The sequence below is a fragment of the Trifolium pratense genome, linkage group LG2, assembly GCF_020283565.1.
Source record: "Trifolium pratense cultivar HEN17-A07 linkage group LG2, ARS_RC_1.1, whole genome shotgun sequence".
NCBI lineage: Eukaryota > Viridiplantae > Streptophyta > Magnoliopsida > Fabales > Fabaceae > Trifolium > Trifolium pratense.
Window position 1 is genome coordinate 37,204,891 of NC_060060.1, and position 11,960 is coordinate 37,216,850.

At 28.9% G+C, this 11,960-nt stretch overlaps 1 protein-coding gene across 1 annotated transcript; it reads left to right on the top strand.

Annotated features, from left to right (window-relative positions):
* The first annotated feature begins 10,024 nt into the window (after nucleotides 1-10,024).
* On the top strand, nucleotides 10,025-10,795 carry LOC123908107. The gene has a single exon (XM_045958639.1). The coding sequence runs from the start codon at nucleotides 10,156-10,158 to the stop codon at nucleotides 10,705-10,707; it is 552 nt and encodes a 183-aa protein (XP_045814595.1). The 5' UTR covers nucleotides 10,025-10,155; the 3' UTR covers nucleotides 10,708-10,795.
* The last annotated feature ends 1,165 nt before the right edge of the window (nucleotides 10,796-11,960 follow it).

Genomic DNA, 11,960 nt, shown 5'->3' on the forward strand with positions numbered 1-11,960 from the left:
TGTTTGTTATCGTGTGTTTTTCTTTTACCCAATATATTTTTTTTTTGTTACACCAATAATTATTTTTGAGCAATAATTTGGATGCTCATATTATTTATCGTGGTCATGGACCAACGGTATTTAATTCTAGGATTTAATTGATATGCATCGACGATGTAAAATAATTCTAGTATTCTCGACCGTCGTTAGAATTTTTAATAATTTTAGGTTTACCACTTACGAAGGTTATTTACTTTAACACTAAGGCTCTGTTTGGTAACACAAATAAGCTAGCTTATATCTTATTATATGAGCTTATAAACTTGTTTCAAAAAATTAGAGGTGTTTGGTAACAAGCTTTTTGTACTAGCTTATAGCTTTTTTTCAGATGCTATTTCAAGTAGCATTTGAGCTTATAGCTTATAGCTTTTTACACTTTATTCCATTTTTACCCTTTAATTTAATAACTACCCACTCTAAAAAATAAACTACCCACTATCAATTATGTAATTTTATTATATTTAATAACCACTTTAAAAGCTAATTTTACCAAACACTTTAATTTCAATAAGCTAGCTTTTCAGCTATCAGCTATAAGCTAGCTTTTTAACTATCAGCTAGCTTATCAGCTATCAGCTAGCTTATAGCTTATTTTTACCAAACAGACCCTAAGTGTTATGTAGCAGTGTTTTAAAAACCGGGCCGGACCGGCCGGTCGAACCGGTTGGACCGGAAACCGGAGGTCAACCGGTCTAGTTTGTATGTTGGATCGGACATGTTAATGAACCGGTAAAAACCGCTCGAACTGGAAAAAGCCGATGAACCGGCGGTTTTTTGAACTGGCCGGTTTATTTGCAAACCTGAATTATTATTTTTTTTGTGGGATTGATATTTTTTTATGGAAAAACTCTTTTTTTTTTTGGAAACACGCGTTTTTGTTTTTTGTAACATGGTTGAATTTTTGGTTTAAGATTTTAAATGTTTAAAAATGTAACAAAATTGTCATCAACAAGGATTGAACAGCTAACCTCTCTATAATAGTTAAGTCACACTACCACTATGCTAAATTGCTCACTTGTTGGTGTTTTTACTTTATATTCTATATATTGCATATATTCTTTATATTCTCACAATTGATTTGTTTCAAAAGCACATTTATTTATTTTTTTCATTTTTTTATGGACTTTAGATTTTGTTTATTATTTTTTTATGAACTTTATATTTTATTTATTGTTCATCTAATGTCAATTTAATTGTTCAACTCTCATTTTTACTTATAATAACTAATGTTTTTGCGGTAAATAAAAACTAATGATTCTAAAACTTATTTAAAACCAAAACTTATGTTGCAATTGCACTTTGTTTAAAACTTATTTGTGTTTGATGTTTAAAACTTATTTGGATTTTGTACTATTGTAATGTGTGTGATGACAGTGTTTAGGATTTGTATTTAACAACTTATGATATTATGAGTTTATTGTTATGAATATTTATTGGATGTCCATATAGGTTCTAGGCCCATGTTATTGGCCTATTATGTTTACTTATAAATAGAACTCATGTATCATGTAAAGGACACACTTAAGTATAATACACACTCTATTATTCTCCTCTCTTCTCCCTTTCTCTTTATTCTTCCCTATTGTTCCTATTATTTATACATAGATTTATAACACGTTATCAGCACGAAACTCTACCAATATATTTACTATTCTTTGCGGCTTCAACAACGTCCGCAAGGATTTATTTATCCAGCAATCGTGGTATGCTTTCATATTTATCCAGCAATCGTGATTCATGTGTATAGTGTCGGCACGAAGAGGTATGTGTGTACATGAAGCTTCTTTTTCATTTTATCTTGTTGTGTTAGCCACTGTTCCTCCTTTTATAATTGTTAATTCAAAATTGTATGTAAAAGATATGATTAGCTTATTGTTTCTTTCAAAACTAGAAATACAAATTAATAGTATCAACTATCAAACCATCCAATTTAGTAATAGACGATGATTTTTTTTATTTCCTTTAAAAGGAATGTTGTGGAAAAACATGTAGTTTTAATCATGTTTTTGTTTTCGTAATTTATTTATTCTATATATATTCTTGAAGAAATATATTCATGCATCCTTGAAGGATTGCAAAAGAAAAAGATATTGTTATTATAATATAACAGGTTCTCGAAGAACTTATAAATTTAATCCTCGAAGAATTCAATAATTAGTTCTTGAAGAACTTAAAATTCAATCTATGAATTCTCGAAGAATTCAATACTCTTGGTTCCTGGAGAACTTAGAAAACTAAGAAAACTAAACTTTTATCCATTCTGAATTCTAGAAGAATTCAATGATCTAGTTCCTGAAGAACTTGGAAAATATCAATTTTTATGAATTTCAGCCAGGTCTTTTATAAATTATGTAAGAATTCACTAAATTATGAAGAACTCAATATTTATACTTTATGAATTCCTGAAGAATTCAATAGTGATACATCCTTGAAGGATCTACAAATAATTTATATATATATATATATATAAAGATTTTCTTATCAATTTTATTTCTCAATCAATTTTTTATTATCAAATATTGTTTCTATAACCTATATGTCATCGATATACCAATTTTTTTATTGACCGTAAATACATTATAAAATTCAATGGTAGTTATTATAAAATGAGGATCATACGATATGTAATTATTATAAAATTTTGACAATTAAGGCAATTGAATGGAATTTGTATTAAGAAAGAAAAATACAAGGGACATGATACTCGTATCAGATATTTCTTTTAATGGTAGTTCATTCTTTCTTTTATTTTATCTATTCATTTCATATATCAGTTAAGAATATGTATATATTATGACCAATTAATTCCATTAATTTTGTCACCTTTGATTTCTTTTTCTTATGACAACTAATTCCTTGATGAACGTTATTATCATTATTTTCTAAAAGTTAATAAAGGAATTTACTATTATTATTTTTTTATCCTCTATTTCATGCTAATATTCTTTATCACAGTTTTTTCATTTAGATGTGTTAATAATATTTAATCCTGATAAATTTTAGAAGAATTCAATGTTAAAGCACTCTTGAAGGATTGCTCAAATATTGATCTTTGGTTTTGTTTATGAAGATCAACTATGGTATAGTTCCCGAAGGACTATAGAAAAAAAAAACCTTAATATTGAAGCAAATGACTTCTCAAATAATGAATATTATATAATTGTGTTGGACATTTGGACATAGTTCTTGGATAACTAGAAAGTTAATATTGCGCATCCTTGAAGGATCGCACAAAGAATGAATTCTTCTTCAACACTATGAAAGTGTGAGTTGTTTGTTTATCATTAATTATTAAGATAATTTGTAATATAGTTCCTAAGAAAAAAATTAAAGCATTCTTAAAAGATTGCTCAAAGAAAGAAATTTTCAATTATTATTTAAAAGATTTGGACATAGTTCTTGAGGAACTAGAAACTTAATATCACGCATCCCTGAAGGATTGCGCAAAGAATGAATTGCTCTTGAATACTATGAAGAATCATTTGTGATATAAAATTTAATAGAGCATTCATGAAGGATTGTGCAAAGAGTGAATTGTTTTTGATCATTACGAAAGTCTTGTAAGATAGTTTTGAAGAACTAAAAGTTCATAGCATCTTTGAAGGATTGCTCAAATGATCATGCTTATAAAGTTCATTTGTATATAAAATGTTATGTCTCTTGAATATGTTCTTGAAGTAGCAAAATTGAGAAAATAACCAAACGGAACAATTCCTTTCTTATATTTTAATACACTTGGTGTTGATAAATAAATTTATATCGAGCATTAATCCCACGGCAATTTGTTCGGTACGTGTTGTTCACTATCCTTTTATTTACTGTTGGATTCTATGTTTTTCAAACTCATGTTAGATTATTAATTTTTTCTTCTAATGATCTGATTTTGAATCACCTATTTTTCTATGTATATAATTTTTATTTTTTGTACTCAATGTAATCATAAATCTCAGAGCTATGATTTATACATATCAGTTATATTTATGACTTTACTCCACGTTACTGCTTATAAGTTGCCATGATTTTATTTCTCAACAATTAACTTAATTATTTGTTATGGTTAAGCAACATATAATTATTTTATTGCCAATTTATCAGTTAGCATGTTTAGTTTCTTTGACTTGGTATTTAATCAATGATTTGCATCAGTTACGTATGGTTTAATTATTTTGTGGCCTAATTTTGAATATTAGTTTTAATTGAAATCAATATATCAAGAAATAGGTGTACTGAAGTTGGATATATTTTTTTATTATGAGACATATTTTGGATAAAATAAGTGTAATGGAAAAGTTTTAAACCAGAAGTTTATACTATACTTATAAATATATTAGTGCAATTGAATAACAAATTATTGTAAACCAGAAGTTTACAAATTATATTAAATTTATTGTTGGCAGACCGGTTGGGTTATCCCGAATTTATTATGATGTGAAAAAAATTCTATAAATATGTATCGAAGGGCCCGAAGTTCCTTCATTCTAATAATTTTTACATGTTACTAGTTCCCAAAGGAAGTTGAAAAATTAAGCAAATGAGTATCTTTTATTTTTGAAATATACGAAAGGTGATATTTGTAAATCAATACACCGATCATGATCATATGGACCAATTAAGTATTTATAATTTTAATTGATGCATCAACTAAATGGTCACATATATATCTGTTGTCAACTCACAACCAGAAGTTTGTGAGATTATTTTACTAATTTGATCAAGAGCTCATTTTATAGAAAGCATTTGATAAGTATCGTATGTCAGTTGAAATTGATATCGAATATAATATGATCATACCAGAAAAAATGGACTTGAAGATCCATTCTTTAGACGTCTAAAGTTAATTACATGACTGATACTTATGAGATCATGACTTCTAAATTTATATTTTGGGAACATTCAAACATATATATTGAGATATTGATTCGCATCAAGCCAAAAAGTTATTATATGCAAGTTCTCCCCTTAATTTGCAATCAAGTTTAGGTTTATAACCTCGTATTTTTTATATAAGCATTTTTGGATGTGTTGTTTATATTCCAATTGCTCTAATATAATACACTAAGATGAATTCTTAAAGAATATTGAGAAAATGTATTTAATATGAATCTCCATCTATTATAAAGTATTTTGAGTTAAAAACTGGAGACTTATCTACAACCCGGTAGGCTGGTTATCAAGTGATGAATTAATTTTCTCAATATTAGGGGGAGAGAATAAGCAGCTGAAAAATACGAACCAGAAGTTCAAATGAATCACTTGAAATAAATTAATGTTATTATCTGACATTGATCCTCATATAAAATAGTTTGAATCAGATGTTCAAAAGATAAATCATTTGCAAAGTTTATGAAATCAACTATTAGCTGCTAATGCTCCAATCAAAATGGATGTCATTTTTTAACTCAAAATAAGTATTTGAATAATATTTTAGAGCTCGAGTAAATGATGAAGAACTAATTGGTCCCGAAGTACCACATTTTAGTTCAATTGGGGTCAAATACATTATGGACCTATTACTTGTTGCCAATATATCATAAAGTATACATTTCGTTATTTTAGATATTTGCAGGTTATTTCTCTTATCCTCGTAATGGTATATATCACAAACAAACTATATGTTTACATGAAGAAATAAAATCACTCATAGAGATCTGTGAAACAAATCACAACAACAACCTCATGAAATGATGAAGAAACTTTAGCGCTACGAGAGATGGGTCAAGAATGTGTTTTGATTGAAGTTCGTGATTGAAGACTCCTAATTCGCGGAGTAACATAAAAGGAAGATAAAGCAAATTTTCTACAAGTCATCGCCAAGTAAACTTTTGAGCAACTACTACATAAGATTATTTGATTTTCTTCATCTCATATATAATTGTCTTTATGAGGGGGAGACATAAATATGTTCTGCACTTTTTTCACTTCACCGTGGTTTTGTCCCATTGAGTTTTCTTAGTAAGGTTTTTAACAAGGCAGTTCAGTTCAAACATAAAGGATGTTGTACTCTTTTTCCTTCACTAGAATTTTTTCCCACTGGGTTTTGTCTAGTAAGGTTTTAATGAGGCATATCCTCGATGGACATCCAAGGGGGAGTGTTATGAATATTTATTGGATGTCCATATAGGTTCTAGGCCCATGTTATTGGCCTATTACGTTTACTTATAAATAGAACTCATGTATCATGTAAAGGACACACTTAAGTATAATACACACTCTATTATTCTCCTCTCTTCTCTCTTTCTCTTTATTCTTCCCTATTATTCCTATTATTTATACATAGTTTTATAACATTTATGACATTTTCAATTTTTTATGAGTTTTTTCAAAGACCGAGTTATCTGATTTGACCGGTTTAATAACTATAGTTTTATTATAGAGATCAGTTCATTTCATCGGTTTAATCCGGTTTAATCCGTTTAGTCATGCGGTTAGACCAGTGACCCAGTGGTTCGACCAATGAACCAGTAACCGAGTACTCTCACCGTTTTGATGACCGATCCGATTTTTAAAACATAGTTATGTAGTGGTGCATTGTGTATGTATTGGTTTTACCTTTATTCTTTAAACTATTTTTTTCTTTTCCAATTTAGTCATATATATTATGTAAATATACTAAGTAGTCCTTAAACTATATAAAAGTCGTAATTTTATCCTTACTTGTTGAATATTATATTAAGGAAATACATTAAGGGGGGTGTATTGAATTGGGATTTCAAAGGACTATTTTAACAAAAAAAGTCTTGAAGATTTTGTGGGATTGTATTGACTTTGTGGGATTTTAAATGACATTTTCAACAATCACGATTTTCAAATCAAGACTTTAAAGAATTGATTACACAGATTTTCTAGATTTTAGAGTACTTTATGGAATTTTATGATTTCAAATGATTCAGTAAATTTGTTTTAAAAAAAGAAACAAAGTTATTGATTTCCTAAAATAACATCCAATATTAATAATAACAATTAATCAATATAACAAAATAAAAATCAATGAATCAATAAAACAAAACAAATTAAAAATAAAAACATAACAGATGGGAAAAAAAATTACACGTTAAATTGGTACAAAAACAAAAAAAAAAGTTATGTTGAGGAATTTTGAGAGTGGTATATGTGTGATGATTATTGAACAATATAGCAAATCGTTTTTTGTGAGTGATATACGTTGAAGAAATTTTTGATCTAACGCAAGTTATAATTGATTGAAAAGTATATAATCCATTCCACTTGTAAGAGAAGAAACTCGGTAATATTATGTTAGAGGTTTATAATTATTTGTATGGATAATATAGCAAGTTGTAAGAGAATAACATATTTTGAACTGATGAGTTCCGACGGCAATAGAGATCGGTAGGGAGAAAATATTAGCGATTATAAAAAACATGAGATAATCAGGAAACATGAAATAGAAACATGAGGAAAGGTGAAAGAAATAAAAAAAATGAGAATCCATCAAAATCTCATGATATGAGGAAAGACTTTTTGTAGCTCAAAATTCACTAAAAAGTCCATCAAAATCCATTAAAATCCTATTTTTTAAACAATCCATCGAAATTAGAATACTTTTGAATACCACAAGACTTTTTAAATTGAAGAATTTTATATACTTTTTTTAAACTAATATATATATATATATATATATATATATATATATATATATATATATATATATATATATATATATATATATATATATATATATATATATATATATATATATATATATATATATATATATATATATATATATATATATATATGACAATGTAATGCATGTAAGTTTAATTGCTTAAATTACTTCGTTCTCCATTGTTTACTTTGTATTTCTTTATAAGATTTTGGAAGATGATAATTATTAGAAAGATCAAATAACGAAATATGTGAAGACGATTTCTAAATATTTGAAAGTGAATTCTATCATTCAATTACATCGTCTCTTTTTTTCCTTTCATGTTTGATGATCGATATGTAACCATGGAGAAAAATTGGAAACAAAAAAAATCAAAATCCTCTCTCTAAAGATTTGTTAGTGCAAAGTGCACTTATCAAATGTGATTTCTCCATTTTTTTTTTCTTTATGAAAATGACTAGACGCCTACTTGTACGTCATAAGATATTATGCTTTGTTTTATTTTGAATCTTAAGTGATGTAATTGACTAAGGTATTTTTGTTTTGTTTGGTACATGGGCAAAGCCCAAATTGACTAAGGTGTTTAAGTGGAGATTTTTCATTGATTGAATAGACTAAAATTAATCTAATGAATTTTCAGGATTTATTATAATATATATTAATTAATAATTAATTAATTAATTAATATATATTATAAATCCAAATCCATAGATAACATGATGCACTCTTGCAATTCTCAAGTTGAATTATCTATAACATTTAGCACTTATCCATTTTTTCTCAATTAAGCAAATTTTGTTCATTGAACTAGTACAACCGACCTAACCACATAGCCAAGTTCGACGGGCCATCCAAGTCAAGGTTATTTTTGTAGGATTGTTCAAAAGGAACGTATTGAATTGATTACCCTTCAAAATTATGAGACTAACTTAGCATAGATACCTACTTGCAAGACACTCATAAACCATTGTACATTATCTGGATTATATGCAGTCAAACTGCATCGGTTGGATCAGATTTAATCGTTTGATTAAGATAAAAAATTGATATAAGGGTTAAATTGTCTGGATTTATTCTTATAAGAGGCTAATAAGGGACTTTTGTTTTGTTTTGTTAAGAACTAATCTCCTGATGTCGGGTCTCGAACGGAGTTTCTACACTGATATTAATCCTAGTCATTTATTGATCAAACAGTCAAATTTAAATTTCAAATTTATACTGTAAAATAAAATAATTTCAGCCGTCAATTAGAAATCAGACGGCTCAGATCAATTATAGCATCCTGTTGTATCTGCTTCCCAATGTTGTCATACAATTTGACTAAAATGAACTGGTGAACCTTTTATCCCCTACCGTGGCTGTCTAATATGTTCTTATGGTTATTTGTTGAATTATGCTAGTACACATAGAAAATTCTAGTCAAATCTTCTGTTTTTTTAATTATAATCTTCTAATCTTTTAAAGAAAACAAACAATTTTTTTTTTTTTGACAGTAGAAAACAAACAAAAGTTAAAACTTTAATGTTGGTGCATTTTTCTTCCAAGTCCTAGTGATAGTTGTATTGTATGAGTGAATTTTGTATATTTTTGTCTTCATCTTCATCACCGTCATGCTCTCAAGCCTCCACCGTATACGTCCATCTCACCAAGGCCATTGTAGGCCCAACCCAAAAAGGCAAGATAGAAAAAAGTGTACCCAAGGGGTCTTAATGTCTTATCCTAATCGATCTCATCCAATCAAAATTTGTCTTTTTCTAAATGTGGCTCATCTTCATTTAATTCATAGACATGTTGGCTGAAGAAAAAGTGTTATCTCATCCAATCATACTTGTTTTAGAAAAGTCTTACAAAAAACATGCATTGAATAAACCGTTGCCAGTTCTTTCAAAATGCAAGTGGAGTCAGATACATTAACTTATTAGTATTAATAATGCAGGTAGATGCATGTGTTGCATACTTCATACGGTTAGGTGCTTCAAGTTTCAGATTTGTATTTCCAACCATAACCATTTACAAGTCATTCATTTTTTTTAATAAATAAAATTTAGGTGAGTCGAGTCGTGAGAGCTTATCAGAGTCAGAACAGACCTCAAAATTCAAAGTGTTAACAAAAGTACTTACATATTATTCACTAACAAGATTTTTACACCGACAGCAAGAGTTGAATTCACATTCTTATAAAATATGAGTTAACTCTTTATCAACTGGACTGTGACATCAATTATTTCCTTTAATTTCATTTTCTAAAACACTTTTAAACCACCTAATTATCCATGTGACTATCAAATTAATTATCATTTTGTCAACTGATTTCATTTCCAAAAAAAGGCTTTTAAAACCAATCAACTTGTCCATTTGACTAATCAAATTATCAAATGTCAAACCCCACACTCACATGTATATAATACCTAGCTAAACATCTCCATTATTCACTACTTCTATTTCATTTATCATCTACACAAATTCAGAAGCAGAATACTCATAGAAATATGGGAGGCTGTTATTCTTGCAATAATTCCTCTATATTGAAAAATAATATAAGAGTAATTCACCTCAATGGTTTTGTAGAAGAATTTGATCAACCAATTTCAGCAAACCAAGTTATTGGAAACCCACCAACACACTTTGTTTGTACCTCAATTCAGCTACTTTCATCATCCTCAATACCATTGTTGAAAGGAGATAGTCAACTCCAACCTGGTCAACTATATTTCATGTTACCTTACTCAATACTCCAAGATGGTTTTTCTCCTTTAGATTTGGCTTCCTTAGCTAAAAGACTCACTGCAAAAGCCAAAACAAAACCAAGTGATTATAATAAGTCTTCAATAGTTACTCCTTTACTGAATCAAACAGGTTTTTGGAATTCTCCTTCAAGAAGTCCTTGTAGAGTTGGTGAGGAAGAGAAGAAAAGTATGATGAATGGAGGAAGAAGCCCTTGTAGAATGCAGTCATGGAAACCTATCTTGGAAAGTATTGCAGAGAAGTCACTTAACAGAAGAAGTGAATCAGATTTGCAAGAATTAATGATTAATGTTTAGTAGACATGTTTATGTTTTTTTTTTTTGGTTATAGACATGTTTGTGTTTAATATTGATTATATGAATATATTTTAGAATTGTTTTTGCATCTGAATTTCCTAAATTAATATCCAAATCATACTAAAAAAGGGAAATGTTTGATGTAAACTTCATCCATTCCATTGACATTTTGACACTTTAGGTAATTCTTTGTATTTTCTTTTTTGTGTTTAGATCTTCTGCGGCGCACGCTATTGAAGAATAGAGTTGGATCAAAGTTAAATTCAATAACTATATATAGTTGTTGCACGCGATCCAAGTCTACATTAGTATTTAATTTGACAGAAAAAAAAAAATTCACAAGCAAGACTTTTCAAATTAGTGTACATCATTGTGGTCCATTTGTCAAAAGAAATATAATGTTTTTTACTATTAATAGCCAAACACATTGTAAACTCCAAAGTATTTGATAAAAAAAAAAAAAGAGAATTCAATGAGTTTAGGTGAAAGAAAGAGTAAACTTGGTTGACTTTAAACAGAAAATGATAGACCAAAAATGAATTGGTTTAATTTGAGATATCTACTACAGGATCTTACCAGAGAGGTTGATTACCTACTTCCTAACTGTTAAAACTTAAAAGTTCAATGATGTTTACAAGCTTCTATTTGCAGTAAATCTAAATCCTAACAGTTCGTTTGCATGAGAGGTTTGTCCCTTGCCCCGTGGTTTGTCCGATTTGTACACAAGACAAGATGATGAGAATTATTGGCATATTTTATTTATTTGATTGTGTTGATATATAGTAGAGCTACATGGACAGCAGTGGATCTAGAACAGGTTGTGCGACCACGGCTTCAGACCTTGAATTCTTGCAAAAAGGTGCTAATGAGCATTTTTCGCACGGAGGACCAATGCGTGGCAGGTCGTGTTGCGCTAACAGCTTGGCTTATATGGAACAACCGCAAGCTGGGTATGAAATCATCACATCTATGGAAAGATTGCTCAACGAGTGATTGGTGCGTGGTTAATGACAGAACAGCAGAGCCATGATGTATACTGGCAGAAACCGTGTATAGGATGGTTCAAGTGCAATGTTGACGTCGGATTCCATCATGGTTTAGGCAAAACAAGTGTTGGGTGGTGTGTGCGAGACTATAAAGGAAGGTTTAGACGACATTGCAACAGAAAACATGCTTTGGAGTTTATTTATTGATTCTCAAATAAATAAATAAATAAATGGATTAGTGCTTAAAAATAATAAAAGAACAGAAAA

Bases quoted from the DNA above. Each gene is read 5' to 3' on its own strand.
- LOC123908107 (XM_045958639.1), top strand. From the start codon at position 10,156: ATGGGAGGCTGTTATTCTTGCAATAATTCCTCTATATTGAAAAATAAT.